Source organism: Mirounga angustirostris, unplaced genomic scaffold (genome assembly GCF_029215605.1).
Source record: "Mirounga angustirostris isolate CCGP_5_RB_7025 unplaced genomic scaffold, mMirAng1.0.hap1 SCAF_9, whole genome shotgun sequence".
NCBI classification, from domain to species: Eukaryota; Metazoa; Chordata; class Mammalia; order Carnivora; family Phocidae; genus Mirounga; species Mirounga angustirostris.
In genome coordinates, this window is record NW_026991717.1 from 49482179 (window position 1) to 49505837 (window position 23659).

Sequence of the window (23659 nt, forward strand, 5' to 3'; positions counted from 1 at the left end):
TCACTTGCTAATATTGCTTTTCAAGGAAGAAATTCAGAAAATATATTTTTGGAGAAGTTAAAGGAAGACAGTATTCCTGCTCCTCGCTCTGTTGGCAGTATTAAAATCAACTTTACCCCTCGAGTATTTCCAACTGCTCTCCGAGAATCACAAGTAGCAGAAGAAGAGGAGGTAGGTATACTTGCTGTTAGTTACAATGATCACAAATGAAAATACTTTATTATTTATTTCATCTATTAAAACTAATACTGAGTTTTGAATTTCTTAAGTATTCATTACACTTAAGATAGTACTTCTTGAATATATTTTAGTATGTCTTTTTGAGAAAAATATATTTTGCAGAATTTTTTTTGTCTCCAGAACACTGATGAGAGAACCCTGATTTAGTAGGCAGTATTATTACTTATTCCAGGAGATAAATTGTTACATTTGCCACTTATTTTATCAAATGCATCATTTGCTATATTAGATTTGTAAACTTGTGTTTTGGTAAGGGATCAATATGTGTTTGGTGACAGATTTGGACATTTATTGTTAATATATTATTACAACTAATTATTATTATCATCCAGTATTTCTATTGTGACATTCTAGAATATCTCTCATTCATTTATAAATTCCTGGGCCCTGGGATTTTGAATGTTGTATCTTTACTTATATAGGCACTAAGAACTGCATTTTTTTTACTACAAGATATTAATTGTTGCCTCTCACAATTGAAAAGCTGTGGAAGTGGGGCGCCTGGGTGGCTCAGTCGGTGAAGCATCTGCCTTCAGCTCAGGTCATGATCCCAGGGTCCTGGGATCGAGCCCCGCATCGGGCTCCCTGCTCAGCGGCGAGCCTGCTTCTCCCTCTGCCTCTGCTGCTTCCCCTGCTTGTGCTCTCTCTCTCTGTCAAATAAATAAATAAATCTTAAAAAGAAAAAAAAAGGAAAGAAAAGTTGTGGAAGTAATCGAAGATCCTTAAGACATGATGACAATTTATAAATATTAACTATTTTGGGGGCACCTTGGTGGCTCAGTTCGTTAAGCATCTGCCTTCGGGTCAGGTCATGATCTCAGGGTCCTGGGATTGAGCCCCGAATAAGGTTCTCTGCTCAGCAGGGAGTCTGGTTCTCTCTCTCCCTCAATAATCTCTCCTTCTCTCACTCTCTCTCAAATAAATAAAATCTTAAAAAAGTATTAACTATTTTCTTATTATTAAACAATATATTCTAAATTTTATTATTTGTAAAATTATCTCTAGAATTATAGAATTATAATTATTTAAAAGTCATTTATATTTTTTCATTTTAGAAAAACAAATATAAGCAAGAAAAGTAAAATAATAATCACATGAACTCCCAGAAATTTCTATGAAATTTTATAAATTTGATCTTTACCAGCTAGTAATGTTAAACTGAAAAGGATAAAAACTGGAAGTTTAAAATCACATTATCAAATAGTATATTAGTCTACTGAGGCTGCTATAACAAAATACCCTAGACTGGGTGGCTTAAACAACAGACATTTCTCAAAGTTCTGGAGGCTGGAAAGTCCAAGATCAGGATACAGGGAGTGTTGGAAGGAGAGCTGTGCTCTGGTCTCTTCCTCTTCTTAGAAGGACACTAATCTCATCATGGGTCCCCACCCTCATGGCCTCATCTAAATCTAATTACCTCCCAAAAGTCCTACTTCCAAATACCATTACATGGGGATTAAGGGCTTCATCATACGAATTTTGAGACACAAAGTTTCAGTCCATAACAAATGGTATTTCCATCTTATGGTAGAAGCTGAGAAATCTCAAAGTAGCTGTTAATAAAAATAAGACTTTTGTGTCCTTCATTAGATTTCATTCTCTGATTTCAGTGGTTACACAAACAAGCAGAGGCACGAAGAGCACTGAATACTGATATTCCTGAACTTTCTGATTTAAAAGAAGAAGAAAAGAACCCAGAATGGCTGAAGGACAAAGGGAAGTAAGTTGTTTGAACTCTGGCTATGAGATTTATAATAAATTAGGTATACATTAGTACTTACTACATCTTCAAGATATCTTGACGTATGTGCTTGTGTGTATGTTGTTGGGGAAAGATAATGCAAATAAGCAAATTAGGTAGGCAGGGCTTCCTTATTTAAAAAGTCAGATCATATAACAAGGCTCTTATTTTTATTTGTTTTTATATTTAAATGTCACAGAAATGAAATATATGGCATCTTTTGGGTTACTTATTAAAATCCCTTACATTTAGCATAAGTTCTTCCTAATATCTCCCTTAGAAATGTGTTTTTTAGGGGCGCCTGGGTGGCTCAGTCAGTTGAGTGTCCGACTCTTGATTTCGGCTCAGCTCGTGATCTCAGGGCTTTGAGATCAAGCCCTGTGTCGGGCTCCTCACCGTGAAGTATGCTTAAGATTCTCTTTCTCCCTCTCCCTCTGACCCCCCTTAAAAAAAACTCCCTCTCTTAAAAAAAAAAAAAAATGTGTTTTTTAGGAGCTAGAGTTTCTTTGATTATTCATCTCCATCTTTAAAAGATTACCAAATTATCTTATAAATTATCATTTTATATCCAGGAAATCCTTTCATTTATTTACATGTTGCTCTGTGTGTGAATATTTTTATAAAATTATCAAAAACAGTGAATTTTGATACATTATGAATGGAAATTTGAATTCATATTTTGAGGCAGTTGTAGATGTTACTTATTATATTTCATTATATAACATTGTATATTATTTTTCTATTGTTGCCATAAAAATCTACCATAAACTTAGTGGCTTAAAATATCACAGATTTACTATCTGACAGTTTTAGAAGTCAGAAGTTCAAAATGGGTTTCACTGGGCTAAAATCAAGGTATCAGTTGTGTTCCTTCTACAGCCTGTAGGGAAGAATCTATTTCCTTTCATTTTCTAGTTTTTAGGCTGCCTATATTCCTTGGCTTGTGGCCTCCAGCCAGCAATTGCATCTCTCTAACCTCTGCTTCCATAATCCCATCTCCTTCTCTGACTCTGACTCTTCTGCTTCCCTCTTTCTTTTAGAAGGATTCTTGTGATTACATTAGTCTCATTTGCATAATCTCTTACCTCAAGACCTTAATTTAGGCACATCTGTGGAATCCTTCCTGCCATGTCATAGGTTCTGAGGATTAGGATATGGACATCTTTTGGGGGGTGGAAGGTTTCCATTACCTGTCTACCACATGTCTATATTTTTCTTTTCTTATCTTTCCTGTGTTCTTTCTTGGTCTTTTCTCCTGTCTGTTACACCAGGGATTGATATGTGGGGTTGAGCTGAAGTGACAGTTTTTCTGAAGGTCAGAGGCCTGGGGCTGACAGGTTGGTTTCTCTTACTTCCAACATTAAAGCCCTACATGATCCTTCCTCCTCTTTCTTCCCTTCCCTCTCTCCCTTGCTCCTTCCCTCCCTTCCTCTCCATTTATTCAACCATTAAATAAACAAACATCTATTGATTGCTTGCTATTTACCAGACTATAGGCTAGGCTCTGAGCTACAAAGATCAGTGGAGGAGACAGACATATACAAATAGTTATAATACTGTGTGGGAAGTACAATACATAGAAAAGAACAAGGTAAAATGAGAATACAGAAGAGGGGCACCTACCTTTAAAGGGAGGAAGGTAGGTTCAGAAAAAGCTTCATAGAGAATGTAGCCCCTGAGCTCCTCTTAATGATAAGTAGGAATTTTAAGAGAAAGGGGAAAGAAAGGCATTCATTTCAAGTAGTGGAGACAATATGAACAAAAGCTCAAGAGACAAGAAATAGTGTGATATATAGGTCAGGAACTATGTGTGGTTTATTTTTTGCTAAAACATAAAATTTGAGGCTACGAGTAATGACAAATGAACTTAGAAAAATCATCAGGGGCCACGTATGCTTGGTTAAGATTTTTTTTTTAACTTATTTTTTAATTCAAGTATAATTAACATACAGTGTTATATTAGTGTCAGGTGTACAATATAACTATTCAACATTTCTATGTTACTCAGTGCTCATGATGATAAGTTTATTTTTAATCACCTTCACCTATTTCACCCACCCCCCTGCCCACCTTCCCTCTGGCAGCTACCAGTTTACTCATTCTATTTAAGAATCTGTGTTTTTTTGGGGCGCCTGCATTTTTTTAGATTTTATTCTGTAAGGTGAGGGGAAGAATGTGTTGCAGAAAACATGACAAAGGCCTTGAACTGGCCTTGTTTTAGGTGTTGTTGCAGGGGTGGAGGGGAGGGAAACATGAGAAATATTTAAGAGGTAAAATAGGCAGAACTTCTTGATTGATTTTTGGGGAGTAAGAGGAAGGAGTTCCCAGTTTCTAGTTTGAATGATTGATTGCGTGATGCCACCAGCTAAATTAGAGAATACAAGATGAGGGGCCAGTCAGGAGAGAATGGAGGTTAAGTTCAGTTTTTAATATGTTGAGTTGAATATGTCTCTGGGCCAGTCTGGGTGACACTGTCCAGCAAGTTTGAACCCAGAGGAGAAGCCAGCACTATAGAAATAGATTTGGAGGTTATCAGCATTTATATTGTAGTTAAATTTATAAAAGTAAAAAAGTAACTGAGCTATCCGCAGAGCGTGTAGACCAGGAGAGTAGTGGCCTGAGGATAACACTCCGTGACCTATCAACATTTAAAGGTCTTGCAAAAGAAAGGAGTACACAAAAATACTCCCAGAAGCCAATGGGGTAGAAAATTTAAAGAGTTTTTGTTTTGTGTTGTTTCCTTAAGAATATAAAAGATTTGAATAGATTTGGAGACAAGAGAAAGATGATTGAAATGTCTCTGAGCAGAGTGGAGAAAAGTGGGTGAAAGCCAAAAATGGATGGATTGTCTTGATTTTATTTCACTTTTCCTCTTTTTAAAAGTTGCATTCATTTTAAAATTTTATAATAACAAATATTTTTTGGGGGGAAGAAATTTTCACGGCACATATTAAATGAAAGTCCCTTTTTTTTCACCCGTTCTACTTGGCCAACTGCTTGCACTGCCCCCCAGCTCTAACATTCTGTCATTTCTTTAATTGCATTTGCTTATCTCTAAACTGCTATTGTCAGGATCACAGTTAATATGTTCATTGCTTGTGATGGTTTACAAGAGCTTTTGTGTTTTATACTATCTCATTAAGTCCTCACAACTGTAGTTGGGCAGGACCTACTACTTTTGCACTATTTAGCAAATGTTTGAGAAACTAGCAGCTGTACACAAAATTGCTCGCTTAATTCCTATAACAATGTGACTAGTTGGATATTATTATTTTTATCCCCTTCTTACAAACATGGAAAACAGGACTAGAAGTTAAGAAAACATGGGTAAGGTGATGGTTAATAAGTAAAATCAGGATTCAAGTCCAGGTCAGTATGATTAAAAACTTGTATTCTAACTACTGCTGTATACTTCTCACAGATGAATAAAACCCACTTTCTGTCCTTGTATTCCAATTGTGAAGGCAGTCTAAGTGGTTTGGTTATGAATTGCTCCTCCTTGCAATCTGAGAATGCTGAAGCAAGCAAAGCTGAGTGGGCTGTCCTGCTGGATTGATTACTTTGCTCTAGAAAATGTTGACAGATTGACTTGGAATAGACAGAGATACTTCATTTTCTGAGACTGGAGGAAAGCAAGTAAAGACAAATATGGACCTAGATAAGGGAAATTGACTAATGAATACTGTTGGCCTTGCCAGGTTGGAGAACATGAACTTATAGAGATGTCCGTACAGCTGTGTGATTTATCTCCGATAGTGTTTAGTCTTTTGGATTTAAGAATAGATCTTTGGGCCAGAGTGGGATTTTTAACTGACAAGTACTGTAAAAGACCAGTAGTGCAAGGGACCAGATTGCTCATTGAAAAATAGCTCAGATATTTAGCCATGAAGTCCAGGCTGAGTTAGAAAGGAAGAAATGCCATGAGGGGCCCGGTGGACTGAGAGAAATTGGAGCCATTAAGAAATTAGATGGAGGCCAGTGTGTGACCCTGGGAGTGGGTAGCAAAAATACAGTTGAAAGGAAGATATGCTGAGTTAAGGAGTTCCAGGTATTTGAAGAATAAATTGATAAATTGGTCATATACATAAATCTTCTTAGAATTTATGTAGAATCTTCTGGAATCATGGCAGAAGTTGGGATAGAGACAGATGCTGGGAACCAGGTTTCTCAAAGTCCTTAATGAATATGAGAAGAGTGATTTTAAAAAGCCAGTAGACAACAGTGGCTAGATGGCTATAGGGCAAAGATGTCAGGAGTCCCAAAGGATAAGGCCTTCTATATAAAGAGAGAGTTACAGCTTGGATCTAGCAGAAGCAAGCCCTGACGATGCCAGTTCCTGCAGTTCCACCCCCTCAAATCCCTGAGGTGGGGAGTTGGGTGGAGGGGTGTTTAGTGGGGAGGGTGGCAGAGATTAGCACTGCCCTCAGGGCAGAGCCAGGTTTATTTTAGAAAGGATTTTGTGGAAAAGTTGAGGGTATAGGGAAGGACTGGGAGGTGGAGTCTATTATGGCAGAACTAGGAATAAGAAAGTATGAAGGAGGAGCACCTGGCTGGCACAGTCGGTAGAGCATGGGACTCTTGATCTCAGGGTCATGAGTTCAAGCCCCACAGTGGCTTTTAAGCCACTTAAAAAGCTTTTAAGATTACTTAAAAAAAAAAAAAAATGCAAAGGAGTAGAAGGGGATGGGAGTAGGAAAGGCCAGAAACATGAAGACAAGGGAGAAGTGTGCTTTTAGATCAGTGCTCAAAGGTAACGAGGTTGACTGAAATGGTGAGACAGTCCTTTGGTACAGGTGTTATGATGCTGGGACTAAAGGTCCTAGACAGTGTTGGTCTGGTCTTATTTCTGATACACTAAAGATGTGATTTGGATTTAAGCGTAGAAAGGGCTGGGGCACATGGGTGGCTCAGTCGGTTAAGTGTCTGCCTTTGGGCTCAGGTCATGATCCCGGGGCCTCGGATCGAGCCCCACATCCGGCTCCTCGCCCAGCGGAGAGTCTGCTTCTCCCTCTGCCCCTCCCCCTTCTTGTGCTCATGCTCTCTCTCAAATAAATAAATAAAATCTTAAAAAAAAAAAAAAAAAAAGAGTAGAAAGGGAAGATAAGATTTTTGAGCCATGGTTGGAATTTTGACTAAGAGCAGCAAAAGAGTGTGTGTGTGTGTGTGTGTGTGTGTGTGTGAAAATAAAATTAAAAATTAAAAAAATTAAAACATAGAAATAAAATTGCTGGCAAAAACAACAAATTGGCAGCAACCCTAGTGCAAAAGTATACTTTGCAGCAGTCAGACATGGTAGATTGTCATTACTTTCAGCCTCTTTTGTTTATATACCATTTTGCCTTACTACCTCCAATTAGATAGAAAAAGAAAGAGATGTAAAATAAGAGGACCAGAGAAAGAGTGTTGAAAATGAGGAGAGATGGAAGAAAACTTGGTAACTAATAACACCCAGAAAAATAGAGCAAAGTACGGTTAATCATAGTGCCAAGTACAAATAGATAAAAGGAAAGGTAAGACTTGTTAGAATTGTATCCTTGCTAGCAATGTAATGCAGTACAAAGGATAGAAATAGACATAATAGAACTGATTCAGAAGTAGAGTGTTGAACTTAAGCCAAAGGATGAAATACTTTCATCTCTGGAGGCTTTGTTTCATGATAGCCTTCTATATTTACACAGGTGAAAATAGTCCAACTGTTCTTACTATGCTAAAACCCATGGGACACTTGTTTCACAAAAGGGTAGAGGTGGGCAAACCTTTCAAAAGAGCAATAGCTTTTTCATTTTTCTCTGCCTACCCTTCCACTGCTGTGTCTTAGTTTTAAATGCCAAATCTCTACCTTTTGGGAGAATAAGTAAGCTTAGGTAATTTTATTTGCTCGTGAAAGCATTTTACCTTTTCCAATTAACCTTATGTACCAAACAGCTTTTTACTGAGAATATCTCACATAAAACAGAGTCTAGATGCTCTAGTTTAGATATGTGCATGGTATGATGTTATTTAACAGGCTTACATGACTCAGAATCTGTAAATAACTTTAATAGCTACCCTTCTAGACACCTGTAATCATATAAAGTAAATGGACCATTGTTCTGTGTCACTGACATTGCTCTGTGCTTGATTTTTAGCGTAAGTTTTTTGGACTCTGTCTTAACTTCAGACTTAAATCCCTTCTTTTCCTATCCTAAGGCCACTTGAATCCCTTCTGCATACCTCACTCCCTACAGCAGTCTAATGTTACATAGGAGGGAATTAAGGATATATTATTTTACAATCTAGTTCCCAGCATCATATTGCTATTATTACATAAAGTCATTGTCTACCCTAGTTCTTATATTTAAATTTTCTTTTCTTTCCTTTTCTCTTCTCTTCTCTTCTTTTCTTTGTATGTGGGGCTTGAACTCATGACGTCATGACTCATGGGTCTTGATCAAGACCTGAGCTGCAATCAAGAGTCAGATGCCTAACCCACTGAGCCACGTAGGTGCCCCCTGAATTTTCTTTTTATTCTTTTGGCCTAAGTGCCAGATTTTGTAGCTGCCTAGTACTCCAGTCCTTTTAAGATTGGAGATCTGTTTTGCTTTTGTTTTTCCTTTTGCTACCAGGCTAATTCTACTTCTGAACCCCATCTTTGTTTATAAGACCCTGCTGACAGACTAACCTAGTCTGCCTGTCTATATTTCTGCTTGTTGTTTGTGTATGTTCTGTTGGATTCTATCTGCCTGTCTGGATGTCCTTTTTACTTCATGTTGGACTTTTTGATGCTGATTATTGATCATCTCCTCCCAACACAGTATACAGTTCTACTTGCCAAACTGAATTTCTTTCTAGTTCTTAGGTTTGGGTCCATGCCCTGGCAAGAACTATGAAGGGTTAGCCTACCACAGTTTCATGGATACAGGGGAGAAGACAGGAGACTCATGGGTCAGAGACAAAGGACTATTATTCAAGGCACAGCAAGCAGTGTGAGCTTCATGTTGTTTCCCTTTGCTCCTCAAGTCCCACAAGGCCAATGCAAAGGCAGGCCCAGGTTTGAACCACAGCTCAGAACACCATATTTAAGGAACACCATTTTTTAATTTACTTTTACTTATTTTAGAGTGTGTATGTGTGTGTGTGTGTAAGAGAGAGAGAGCGGGGATGGGGAAGGGCGGGAAGAGCAGAGCAGGAGGGATAGGGACAAGGAGACTCTGCGCTGAGCAGGAGCCCGACATAGGGCTCAATTCCAGGACCCCAAGATCATGACCTGAGCCGAAATCAAGAGTCAGATGCTTATCTGACTGAGCCACCCAGGTGCCCCCAAGGAACACAATTTTTTATAAGAGGATTGTAAGCAAACATGTCGAACTTCTGCCCCACAAGGAGATACTATCTTTTTTTCATACTGAACAGTAAATAAATCTGTTCTTTGCCCCAGAGGAGGACACTATCTCTATTTTCCAAGGCTGTGTGCTATACAAACATCTTTGAAAAGATTGTCCCAATTAAAAGCTGACCATGCATCTGACGTAAGACATGCATGAACATAAGATTCCCATGGAGAATCATCTCCCAACAGCCCTTTGCACCTGCCTACTTTCAGGACAGATTTGCCAAATCTGCCTTGCTCTGCTGCATTTTAAAAACTCTGTTTCTGGAGATAAGACACTTTTCTTATACTGCTACCTTTTGCCTGACTTAAAGAAGTTTAGAATCCATATTCCAAGATGACTTCTTTGAGGTAATTATCATTTTGTTCAGTTGCTTGTTTGTATGCATTTTATAGCCCATAATATTCTGTTGCAATACAGTACCTGTTATGGCCTAACTTGTCATTTTGTTTAGTATGTAGTTTCCTCTTCTCATTTCCATTGTGAGTGCTAAATTGTACTGCTTGACGTGCCTTCACTAAGGCATGCTGATACTCAGCTTTAGAAGCTCTCGAGATACCCAGGAATGTTTTCTATGAGATGCTGAAAGAGACAAGGACTTTTAAAGTCCTTTCAGGGGCAGGTGGCTCTTACAGTTCTTACTGACCACACAACAGAGCTATTCTGTCTTCTGTTGGAATCGTGTATTGCTCCTGCCCCTATTGCTGTGGCTAAGCCCTACTACTTCTGATTTCTCCTAGCTTTCTCCTGCCCTTGTCTTCACTGCTCTCCACAGTGCTTCTTTCCTATCAGTCCTGCCTCTGGTTTCTTCTCCCACACTCAACTCTTGTACAAAATCTTTGGCCCTTTTGGCCATTGCAAATCAGAATGTTTCTTTCTTTATGAAGGCACACCAGTCAGTCATCATAAAAATGACAGGAATGTTTGCAATTGTCCATGACTCTTTTGTTCTCACTGTACATACAGTATAATAAGCACCCAGTATGTGTTGAATTAATGAGTACTTTTGCATAATTCTTTTCATTGACATTGCCTTATTTGGAACATTAGGGGAGACTTCATGGTTATTAACTTCTCTATTTAAATTTGGTGTGCAAAGGTTACTGCCCTCTAGATACAGGTTTAATTTTTTTTCCCCTTTCCTTTTGAAATTTGGCTATTTCCTAGTTCAAAATCACTCTGAAAGCCATCAGGCAAATTTTTGGATGTTTGTAGTAGCATCGAACTTAAAAGAATTTGGATTTATATTTAATATGTACATGTAAACATTAAAAATATTTTAATACTTCATATTTCTTGCTATTATGCCTTCTACAGAGGTTCTTTTAGTAATTTTCATTGTAAACTCTTTTTCCCTTAGGACCTGGGAGAATTTTTCTGACAAAACTGTTACATTGTAAAACTAATGTTAAAGATGAAAAATGGGGGGCGCCTGGGTGGCTCAGTTGGTTAAGCGACTGCCTTCGGCTCAGGTCATGATCCTGGAGTCCCGGGATCGAGTCCCGCATCGGGCTTCCTGCTCGGCAGGGAGTCTGCTTCTCCCTCTGACCCTCCTCCCTCTCATGCTCTCTGTCTCTCATTCTCTCTCTCAAATAAATAAATAAAATCTTTAAAAAAAAAAAAAGATGAAAAATGGAACTGTTCTTCATTTTTAAATTTTGTAAATTTTTGATTTTTAATTTTTTTAGAGGGAGGAGGGGCTGAGGGAGAGGAAAGAGAATCTGAAGCAGATTCCATGCCCAGTGTGGAGCCTGATGTGGGCTCAATCCCACAACCCTGAGATCCTGACCTGAGCTGAAATCAAGAGACAGACACTTAACCAACTGAGCCACCCAGGTGCCCCCAAAATGGAGCTGTTCTTCAAATGTGTATGTTAATATAGATTTGTACAGACATATAGACCAGTGGAATAGGTAGTCCAGAAATAGCCCTCCCTTCTATGATCAAATGATTTTCAACAATTATTCAATGTAGAAAGGATAGTCTTTTTAATACATGGTGATGGGAAAACTGGAAATTCATATAAAAAAGAATGAAGTTGGACCCTTACTTAACATCTTATATAAAATTTAACTCAAAATATATCAAAGACCTAAACATAAGAGCTAAAACTATGAAATTCTTAGAATAAAACACAGAGTACATCATGACATAGGATTTGGCAGTATTTCTTAGATGTGACATCAAAAGCATCAGGGTGCCTGGTGGCTCAGTTGGTTAAATGTCTGACTCTTGATTTTGGGTCAGGTTGTGATCTCAGGGTCAGGAGATCAAGCCTTGAGTGGGTCTCTGTGCTCGGCAGGGAGTATGCTTGAGATTTTTTTCTCTCCCTCTCCCTCTGTCCTTCCCCTGTCCCTGCTCACATGCTTTCTCTCTCTAAAAATAAAAAAAAAATTTTTTTAAAGCACAGGCAACAAAAGAAAAATAGGTTAATTGAAATGCATCAAAATTAGAAACTTTTATGCATGAAAGACACTATTAACAGAATGAAAAGACAACCTATGGAATGGAGAAAATATTTGCAAATCATATATCTGATAAAGGGTTAATATCCAGACTATATATAAAGAACTTCTGTGGGGCCCCTGGGTGGTGTAGTCCATTAAGCATTCCACTCTTAGTTTCAGCTCAGGTCTCATCTCAGTGTTGTGAGATCGAGCCCCCCGTCAGCTCTGTGCTCAGCGGAGTCTGCATGGGTTACTCTCTCCGTCTCTCTCTGTCCCCTCCCTCAAATAAATAAATAAATCTTAAAGAAAACCCCAAAAACTTCTGCAACTCAACAGCTAAAAAACAAACAACCTTGGGACGCCTGGGTGGCTCAGTCGGTTAAGCGTCTGCCTTCGGCTCAGGTCATGATCCCAGGGTCCTGGGATCGAGTCCCGCATCAGGCTCCCTGCTCTGCGGGGAGCCTGCTTCTCCCTCTGCCTCTGCCTCTCTCCCTCTGTCTCTCATGAATAAATAAATAAAATCTTTAATAAAAAAATATAAATATAAATAAATAAAAAACAACCTTTTAAAAAAGTAGGCAAAGAAAATAAATAAATAAAAATAGAAAGTAGGCAAAGGACTTAGACATTTCTCCAAAGAAGATATACAAATGGCAAAAGCACATGAAAAGATGTTGAATATCACTAATCATTTAGAAAATGCAAATAAAAATCACAATGGGATATTACTTTACACACATTACAATGGCTGTTATAAAAAAAACCCCAGAAATAACAAGTGTTGGTGAGCATGTGGAACAGTTAGAACCCTTGAACATTGTTGGTGGGAATGTAAGATGGTACACAGTATGGAGGCTCCTAAAAAAATTAAAAATAGAATTACCATATGATCCAGCAATCCCACTTCAGGGTATATACACAAAAGAATTGAAAGCAGGGACACAAACAGGTATTTGTACACCCATGTTCATGGGAGCATTATTCACAATAGCCAGGAGGTGAAAGCAACCCAGGTGCCCATTGATGGGTATTTTGGTGAACAAAATGTGGTATATCCATACAATAGAGTATTACTCATCCTTTAAAAGGAGGAAACCGTCGTTACATGCTGCAACATGGATGCGCCTTGAGGACATTATGCTAAGTGAAATAAGCCAGTTACAAAAGGAAAAACACTGTATGATTCCACTTCTATGAGGTATCTAGAGCAGTCAAATTCATAGAACAGAAAGTAGAATGGTGGTTGTCAAAGATAGGAGGGAATGGGAAGTTAATGTTTAATGGGTACAGAGTTTCAGTTTCAGAAGATGAAAAAGTTCTGGAAATGGATATTGGTGATGGTTGCACAACAATGTAAATGTACTTAATGCCACTAAACTATACATTTAAAAATGGTTAAAAATGGTGAGTTTTGTTACATATATTTTATCACAATTAAAAAAAAAAAAGGCTTGTGGTAGACATTATCTGTTATCTGGCTGAAATGTATGGTCTCCCTTTATCCTTACTGGCTGAGACCCTATTTTGTTTAGGTGTGTAGCACTTACCCTTGTGACTTAGATGGGGACCCTATCCCAAGTCCCAGGATAAATTCTGATCGCCTTCAACAAATCAGGGTTGTTTTCATTACACTGCTGTTTTCATTACACACTTGTGGTGGTGTTTTGTTTTTAGCTACATGTACAAAAATATTTATTGTAATGTTGTTTATAAAAGCAAAGTAGTGGCAAACAAAACCTCTAAATGTCCATCAGTAGGAGGAGACTGGTTTCAGAAATCCTGGCACAAATTAGAGACTTCTTTGTAAAAATAATAACAACAACAACAAAAACTTTGTAAAAATAGTATATCTCCATATTTCTTAATACAAAAAGATGATCATATTGTTGAATTTTTTTTAAATGCTCCAAAACAGCAATATGTAGTGCTAAGGAGTAAAAGTGGGGAGAGAGAGATGTGGGGGGGAGAGAGACTGGGGATTTTATTAAGACAAAATATTTTTTTAAGGGTAGGTACTTTTGGTCAGTGAGATGGGAAAGGAGGTGAACCGGGAGATTTCTGGGGAGTTTTCTTGCCCTTAAGGAGCATATGCTAGAAGATACTGTCCCATTTTCTTCTAATGAATATTGTGCTTGAAGGTGGCACCTGAAATTATGCAGCCACCTTACACCCATGAGGAAAAGCAGCCCTAGGATGAAGTAGCTGCTGAGTGCAGTAGAATGGAGAAATGAAAGGAACCTTGGGCCTTAGGATAACATCCTCAAGCTGCTGATTTCATTGGGCATGGAGGCTTTCCATGGTCTGGATTTTTTAAATGTGGACTTTTTAAATGTGAGATAATTTATTTCCTTACTTGTTTAAACCAGTTTGAATTGGGATTCTGTCTGTAACTTGCATTCAGAAATGTCCTAACTGATATGAGGCACTTCAGAAACATAAACTGTTACCAGAGAATTAGCTTTTCCAGTTTGTGCGGGTTATTTTATTTTATTTATTTATTTATTTTAATTTTTTTTTTTTAAGATTTTATTTATTTGCGAGAGAGAGAATGAGAGACAGAGAGCATGAGAGGGAGGAGGGTCAGAGGGAGAAGCAGACTCCCTGCTGAGCAGGGAGCCTGATGTGGGACTCGATCCCGGGACTCCAGGATCATGTCCTGAGCCTAAGGCAGTCGCTTAACCAACTGAGCCACCCAGGCGCCCTGTGCGGGTTATTTTAAACTTGAGTCAGGCTTAGGTTAGATGTCACAGTAGTGTCATCTTCCCTTTTACTAATGATTTACTGGGTGCTTTTACTTCTGATGTCATCATGTTCTAGAACTATACAGTATGCAGTACAATCAACTGGAAGTAAATACAAAGTGTTTTATGATACTTCTTATATTTGGTATTTTCTATTTTCCTTATGTTTATGCATTTTTCAAAATTCTAAGAATTGTACATAAAAATAAAGAAACACTTGACATTTTAACTAAATCCTTTAACTATGTACATCTATTTGAAGAGAATTTTGGAAGATTTGATCTATTAGATGCTTTTGTTTGCAAGTAACCAAAAAAACCCAGTTTAAACTGGCTGTATGTTTTGTTTTGTTTTTTTTAAAGATTTTATTTATTAATTTGACAGAGAGAGAGATAGCGAGAGCAGGAACACAAGCAGGGGGAGTGGGAGAGGGAGAAGCAGGCTTCCCGCAGAGCAGGGAGCCCAATGTGGGACTCGATCCCAGGACTGGGATCATGACCTGAGCCGAAGGCAGACGCTTAACGACTGAGCCACCCAGGCGCCCCAAACTGGCTGTATGTTAAAAGCAATTTGTTGGCTTATATAACTAAAAAGCTAAAGGTATGTTGCATTTCAGGTAAGCTTGATATAGCAGCTTAACTGTATCACTAAGGACTCGGTTTCTGTCTGCCTTTTTATTTTTTTCATAATTCCATAGTATCAGCTTTATTCTAGTGCTGGCTGTTCCCATGGTGTTAAACATGGTCACTAATAGTTTGGGCTGTGTGCTTTCTTCATTTGTATCTAGCAAGAGGAGTTTTCCCAATTTTTCATTCTCTAACTTTGGAAACAAAGTCATAGGCCTCATTCTGAATAGACCAATTTAGGTCATAAGCCTCTCCCAATTCATTCATTGTAGTCAAGAGGGTGGAAATATGCTTACTGGTTTAAACTACAGATGGGTACCCTTGGAGGTGGGGTTGAAGTCAGTCACATTCAGATTACATGCTGATGTATATGGAGGAAAGGTGAAGCTGGTGTAGCCTTGGAACGAAGTCCATTGTACAGGGAATAGAAAAGGAGGTAAGTCATCTCCTCTGCCAAATATCATTAGATATTATTTCTGTGTTTCTATTTCAGTATTACATTGTTTTCCTTTTCTCTTTTTGTCTTATTAGCAAATTGTTTGCAAAAGAAAACTACTTGGCAGCTATTAATGCATACAATTTAGCCATAAGACTAAATAACAAGATTCCACTATTGTATTTGAATCGGGCTGCTTGCCACCTAAAACTAAAAAACTTACACAAGGCCATTGAAGATTCTTCTAAGGTATATAATTCTATTTATTTATATATGGTGTTTTAAAGTTGTTATCCTCTTATTTATTGGTTTAAATGTTGCCCTTAATCTTTTTTTTTTTAAGTTTATGTAATTGAGATGCAAGGATTTTAAGAGTCATCTTGTTAGTTATGTTTTTTTACTGAAAAAAAGATTTTTTTGAATTGACAAGAAACTGGTATTTTTTTTTGAGACTTCAAGGCACTATATTGCCTTGGTATATCAGTTGAAGTTCACAAGGAAATTAATAAATGCTTGTCAGTTTGTGCTTACCCTTTATCTTATTAAAGTTTTGCAGACTTAATGAAAGGTTGAAGGAAGAAAACTTGTTTTTTTCTTATTATCACTACCACTTGCCTAGTAGAAGGATAGCTCTATAATTTCCCAATTTTCAGAGTAACCTAGTATATCCTAATTTTATTATTAATGTCATGTCATTATCTTAAAACTATCTTAAAAAACTTCTAGTTTTTTCTCTTTTTTCCATGTCAGAAAAATCTGTTTTAGGGGAAAATCATATGCAAATCTCTTATGTGGCTCCTTGAGATTGTGAAAATATGAAGGAAATAACCAGATCCTCATGCTTTGATCTCATTAAGCTATTAAAAGATCTGACAGTATTTTTATGATCCAGTTTTCCTTCTACTAGCACAATTCTGGGCACAAATATTTATTGAATGAATGAATGGGATAACCTAATTTGAATATAAAGACCTCCAATGTTGTTTAATCATTCCTGCTAATAAAGATAAAGCTGTAGAGGTTTCAAATGATAAACCAAATCATCACTTTGGGAGAAAGGGTATGAATCTTGTATAGGAACAATTGAACAAATCCTTAAATTGTTCAACACAAATATAAGTATTTGATAAATTTCTGTGCCAGTTAAGTCAAAAATTTTGGTGGGTGAGGCTTGAGGCTTATTTTAAAGTTAAGATTTTTATCATGTTTTTGCTCAAGTTTAAATTAGGAAATTGTCTTTCCCTTATTTTGTAAGGCACTAGAGTTATTGACACCACCTGTTGCAGATAATGCTAATGGAAGAATGAAGGCATATATACGACGTGGGACTGCATTCTGTCAACTAGAATTATACATAGAAGGTAAGAAATTAATAGAAATGTTTTAAGTTCTAAGTTAGGCTCTGAAAAAAGTATCATTGGGATTATTTAAGATCATAACTTTTTAGGACTCCACTGTTTTATATTTTTAGCATTTAATATATTCTTTGTAATTTATCTGACAAAAAATGATTTTGAAGTATTTAAAAAATTTATTGTTGTGGAAGGCAGTTAAGACAAGATGTGAACAACACATTTAGGTGTAGGAAAATGCTGTAGTATCCAGACAACTTTTCTATGGAAAGATGTGTGATCAAGGATATAAATGAGTCACTTAAGATATGATGGAAATTTAAAATGAACTGCTTTGGTCATACAGACAGACACACACACAAGCTCAGAAACAAGTGATCTACCACAGTGTATGATCATTGCTTATGTTTGAGAGACTGTACTAAGTTTTGTTTCAGCTTCATGTGTATAGAAGCCACACATTTATTTTTTATTGCTTTTCATTTTTAACGTATTTAGGGACTTTTTGCAGTTACTCATGTTGCTCCAAAAGGCAAAATTTTTGTAGTAGTATTTTATCTTTAATGCTCTTCTTCCCACACCTTCCCACACCTCCTTACCCAGAGGACCAACTTTCCTTTATTCAAGGCCTAGAGGCATACTCCTTGATGATGCCTTACCAGGGAATGGGCTTGTCTATAAGGTTTTATTATTTCTGACTTCATTTTTAAAATTGTTTCTGACATTTTTTAGGAGATTTTTCTAACCAAAGCATCCAAATTAGATTTATGGCCCCACCCTTTATTTTTAGTCTCTTATCCAGCTTCATGATGACAAAAGTTATCAAGACAGGAATGAAACATTTTAAAGCATTCCTTAGAAATTGTAGCATCATAGACTTTTTGAGCTAAAAGTACTCTTCATTTTAAAGATGAGAAAATGGAGGTTTGGAGAAGTTAAGTGATTTACCTCAAGTGGCATGGCAAATCAGTAGCACTTAGAAGTCAAGTTTCCTTACTCTCAAAGAAATTTTCCCATTACTTATTTTGGTGAAAACTTAGACTCATTTATGTGTACTTAACAAACAGTCCACAATGCTTTCCTTTTAAACCAATTTTCCTCAAAGGAATTCTGTAGATATGACAACCATAGAAAAAACCACTAATGGATTGAATCTACCAAAATTCTTTTTTTAAATCTAGAGTTTCTAAATAAGATTCCATTTATTACTTTCTCATTGAGGTAATAAAAATGTCCTTTTTCTATGTGTTTTATTGAGTCTGTTCATGCTTTAATGAGTTTAAGCTGTATATTGAATTTAAAATAACTGCTTCTGGAGTGCTTGGATGGCGGCTCAACTCTTGGGATCATGAGTTGGAGACCCACATTGGGTGTAGAGATTAAATACATTTAAAATCTTTAAAAAACAAACAAACCCCAAAACTGCTTCTTACTGAATCCTGAATGTAATGAGTATAATTATTCCTGAAATCACTGAAAATTTTCTGCAGTCTTTTAGAAATACTACATAGAGATACGTGTGTGAAAATGAGAATCTGATTTAAAACCTGATGCTTGTCCTGAACCACATTCTTAGTGGTTATTTTTATTTAAAAAAATCATCTAGATAACACAAGTATTTATAAAATATTAATTTTATCGACCATCATTGCTATGTAAATACAGGCCTACAGGATTATGAAGCTGCGCTTAAGATTGATCCATCCAATAAAATCGTACAAAATGATGCTGAGAAGATTCGGAAGATAATTCAAGGAACAGAACTAAAATCTTAATGACTGCTGAAGCAACTAGGTATTGTACTAGGTATTGTTTTAAGTTTTTCAAAAAATAACCGGAGGCATTAGGAATCTTGGTAAATATTATGGCTGATTGTGCAGAATCACTTTCTTTTTCGTTCTTTAGTTTTGTAGAGGGCAAAACATTATAAATCTATAGAAAAATGAAATGTTTGATTTGAATGGTTTCTGAATAAGTAAATCAAATTAAGAATTATTTAATTCTTAGCTTCTTCAATACATGGATTAATTACATATATATTTTGTTGTTGTTGTTGCTGTTACTGAATTCAGCTTGCCCTTAAAACCAACAAAATATTTCTTGGTGTGATGAGTACTAGGACATTACTAATTCATTTCTGACAAGGTAAAATTTGAAAATAAAAGACCATGTTTATAATTTTTAAAATTAAATGTACTGCTTAATTGAATGGTTGACCTTAGTATAACCAGTACTGATGTTCACTTAGTATTCAATGCACAAAACCTTTACTTCTCCATCCTGTTGTGGGAGGGTAGACCAGTTCAACCTAGCAAAACAACTGTTTGGAAAACCCCTTAAAAAAAAAAAAGATCTTATTCATTTATTTGAGAGAGTGAGAGAGAGAGCACGAGCAGCAGGGAGGAAGGGCAAAGGGAGAGGGATAAACAGACTCCCTGCTGAGCAGGGGGCCCAACTCAGGACTTGATCCTAGAACCCTAGGATCATGACCTGAACGGAAGGCAGACACTCAACCAACTGAGCCACCCAGGCACCCTGTTTAGGAAACCTTATTTTTGACTTTAACTATATGTAGTGTTCCCCAAAGCATGATCATATTTCATACTATCTGGTGAAGGTAAGTTTTCTAGTACCTTCAAGTATAACAGGAAAAAGACAGCACAGGGTGAAACGTCAACACAGAATATTATGATACTGGCATTGGATTGTACACCGTTTGTGTTGTACCACAGTGATGATGCGAGCATTAAACAAAAACAGTACAGCTTCCCTTTTGTATGTAGTAGTCATCACAATTGTCTCATTATATTTAGAGGATTTTTAGAAAAACAAAACACAATTTTTAGGAATAAGTTTTTACAGTATTTGGTCATCTGATGTCATTCAAATGGACCATAAAACAGCTTCATTCCTCTTCTTTTTTTTAGCACAATACTTTTTTTGAATGTGTAAGGGTATCCTCGTTCAGCAATCTTGAGACTTACTTTTATAAAGCAACCTTAGATAACTTACATAGCAGCTTTGTCCAGTTATTAGACTTTCTAATAAGGCAGGATTGCTTTTTCTTATGGTTTGTTTGTTTTTATTTTTTAAAAAATAAATGTTACCAAAATAAAGATGGGTCTCATTGTATGTCAAATACCAGTTTGATATTCAAAATATGTTAACCAACCTAGTGCTTCTTCAGGTTCTTCCTATTACCATCCTCCACTTACCACCTCCCCAAAAGACTGGGCCCAATAGCTGCCCTAAGGGCGAAAGATCTATCCTTAGAGGAAAGAAGGGATAGTCTTAACTAGTTATTTATTAATATGACAAATTTGTATTCATGAAATACTTGACCTCTTTTGAGCAATCTCCTATTGTTTGCAAGGGACTTTTTGTCTTAAATTGAAGTAGTGATAGAGTTGAAATATTGATACAACACTCCCATCTCCTTTATGATGAAAACACACCTCCCAAATAATAGTGCTAATTATTATTAAGGCCCATGAATAAAAGATAAGAAAACAATTCTTATGGTAGTCCCTTAGTTTTTTTTACAGTGTCAATTATTTGATTGAAATTAATTTCAAGATACCAAGTGGATAATAAGCTAAGTGTAGCTGTTACAGAAATAAACTGATCGGATCTTTAATCTCCCACTACTGTGTGATTACCATACATAAATACACAGTATACCTATTTATTAATAAAGACAACTTTTTGACAAATTTGGCTATGAATAAATATCAAACTATATCAAAATATTGATTACCAAGGAAAGATCATGACTAGCCCATTTTTGTAGTGGATGCTTTATAGGAATAATTATTGTTAGACTTAATTTAAAAAAAGAATATTTTCTATTATTCCACTTGCCCTTTGACTGATAGTCACTTGAGAGTCAGCTAGAGTAGATGGGTAACTAGTTTCACAGAACCTGTCTTTAGCTCATTAAAGTGCTTAAGCATTTTATGAGGAATGCTCATTTCTTTCCTCCCAGAAAGAGGTTTGTGTGTTACATCAAGCAAAAATGGTTTGTCCCAGACCAGGTTTGGTATAATTTTTCTTTTATACATTTTAGCTCTTTACTGACAGAAGTAAAAATATTACTCCTAGTAGATAAATGCTATCTAAGAGCTAAATGGAAAGTAAACACATATGTTTATTTAAACATATCCTGTCCTGGTTTCCTAGAGTAAAGGAAAACTAGAGCTAGACAGTAGTTAGAGTAGTAAAAACAGATTTCACTTGGGAACTATTGCAGTATAGGAAAAGAGACCCCTGTATAGAACTGGGGTCAGTTCCTAATATAGCATGGACAATGAACAAGTGGTGATTTATAGGTAAGGAGCAAGTTGGGGGTGGGGATTGGGGTTGTCAGTGGATGGAAAATTATTAAGAGGAAACATCAGTGGTAGAGAGATTCTGGCTAAACTGACCTAACAGGATTCTTGCTGAAAGCAGGCCAAGTTGACTGGGTATCATCTGGGAGATTGTGGGGCATGAGGAATTTGGTCCGATATTGAGAGTGATCAAAACTGATGTTGGGGATTCTGGCTAAACCAACTTAGCAGTATTCTTGCTAACAACTGAGCTCTTAAGGGCAAGGCCCAAGGATCAGGCCCAGTTGACAAAGTGGCTTAGAGGAACCTGTTTAGGGTTTGTTGAAGGAGAGACCACTGGTCACTGGCAAGCCAAGTACTTTCCAGTGAGCCTCATCCATGTGGCAAAAAAGGGCAAAAGATTTTTTTAAGATTTATTTATTTATTTATTTAAGAGAGAGAGAGTGAGTGAGTGAGGGGAGGAGCAGAGGGGGAGGGATAAGCACTGAGTGCTGAGCCTGACACGCGGCTCTATCTCATGACCCTGAGCTGAAACCAAGAGTTGGATACTTAACTGACTGAGCCACCCAGGCACCCCCATGGGCAAAGGATTTTTTCACATACCATCTCAGAAAAAGATTAGTAGGTGATCTCTCAAAAGGACTGACAATAGGAATGTATTTCATTATCTTATTGAACTGATCTGGCTCAGTCTCGCTCTCAGACAAAGACCTATCAAGAGCTGACTCATCTCTGAGTATCAGATTCACATTAACTACGCTCAGGAGACTGAACAAAACAGACTGCCTACTCACTATTAATTCATAAGTAGAAATTGCGTGAGCATGTCCATGGGGTTGATAGGTTATATGACAATTCATGTCTCCTTACAAGCAGATATATATGATAAGTCATATCATAAAGTTGCTTAGCAAACATGTTAAAAAAAGAAACAAGTGCAAAATAGAGTCACTTGTGGCTTCACAGCTGAATTCTACCAAACATTTAAAGAAGAATTAATACTATTCTTCTCAAACTATTCCAGAAAATAGAAGGAGAAGGAAAGCTTCCAAATTCATTCTATGGGGCCAGCATTACCCTGATACCCAAACCAGATAAAGTCACTACACAAAAGAGAGAGAGAGATCTCTAATGAACATAAAAGCAGCAATCCTCAACAAAATATTAGTAAACCAAATCCAACAATACATTAAAAAAAAAATCATTCTCCCTGATCAAGTGGAATTTATTCCTGGGATGTAAGGGTGGTTCAATATTCACAAATCAATCAATGTGACACATTACATCAATACAAGAAAGGATAAAAACAATGTGATCATTTCAATAGTTGCAGAAAAAACATTTGACAAGGTACAATATCCATTCATGATAAAAATCCTCGAAAATAGGCTTAGAGGGAAGAGACATCAATATAATAAAGGCTATCTATAAAAAACTCAGAGCTAACATCATCCTCAATGAAGAAAAACTGAGAGCTATTCCCCTAAGGTCAGGAACAAGACAGGATGTCTACTCACCATTTTCATTCAACATAGTACTGGATGTTTTAGCCACAGTGATTAGACAAGAAAAAGAAACGAAAGGCATCCAAATTGGTAAGGAAGAGGTAAAATTTTCACTATACACAGATGACATGATACTATATATTAAAAACCCTAAAGACTCACCAAAAAAACTAGAACTGATAAATGAATCAGGAGAGTTACAGTATGTAAAATCAGCGTACAGAAATCTGTTGCATTTCTATACACTAATAATGAAGTAGCAGAAAGAGAAATTAAGAAAACAATCCCATTTACAATTGCACCAAAAATACTAAAATACCTAGGAATAAACCTAACCAAAGAGGGGAAAGACCTGTATTCTGAAAACTATAAAATATTGATGAAAGAAATCAAAGATAACACAAACAAATGGGAAGCTATCCCATGCTCAAAGATAGAAAGAACAAATAGTGTTAAAATGTCAATACTGGGCGCCTGGGTGGCTCAGTTGGTTAAGCGACTGCCTTTGGCTCAGGTCATGATCCTCGAGTCCCGGGATCGAGTCCCGCATCAGGCTCCCTGCTCAGCAGGGAGTCTGCTTCTCCCTCTGACCCTCCCCACTCTCATGTGCTCTCTCTCTCTCTCAAATAAATAAATAAAATCTTAAAAAAAAAAAAATGTCCATACTACCCAAAGCAATCTATAGATTTAATGCAATCCCTATAAAAATACGAACAGCATTTTTCACAGAACTAGAACAAACAATCCTAAAATTTGTATGGAACCACAAAAGACCCCTCAAAATAGCCAAACCATTCTTGAAGAAGAACAAAACAAAGTATCACAATCCCAGATTTCAAGATTAAAAATAGACAGAAGACATGAACAGACATA

At 36.9% G+C, this 23659-nt stretch overlaps 1 protein-coding gene across 1 annotated transcript in view; it reads left to right on the plus strand.

Moving 5' to 3' along the window:
• Positions 1 to 23659, plus strand: part of DNAAF4 (dynein axonemal assembly factor 4) — a 92416-nt gene that overhangs the window by 67270 nt on the left and 1487 nt on the right. Inside the window, exons 9-13 of the mRNA XM_064570448.1 lie at positions 26 to 171; positions 1851 to 1960; positions 15697 to 15850; positions 16857 to 16962; positions 18619 to 18747. Coding sequence (XP_064426518.1) covers positions 26 to 171; positions 1851 to 1960; positions 15697 to 15850; positions 16857 to 16962; positions 18619 to 18728 — 626 coding nt within the window. The 3' untranslated portion in view covers positions 18729 to 18747. The remainder of the gene's footprint in view (positions 1 to 25; positions 172 to 1850; positions 1961 to 15696; positions 15851 to 16856; positions 16963 to 18618; positions 18748 to 23659) is intronic.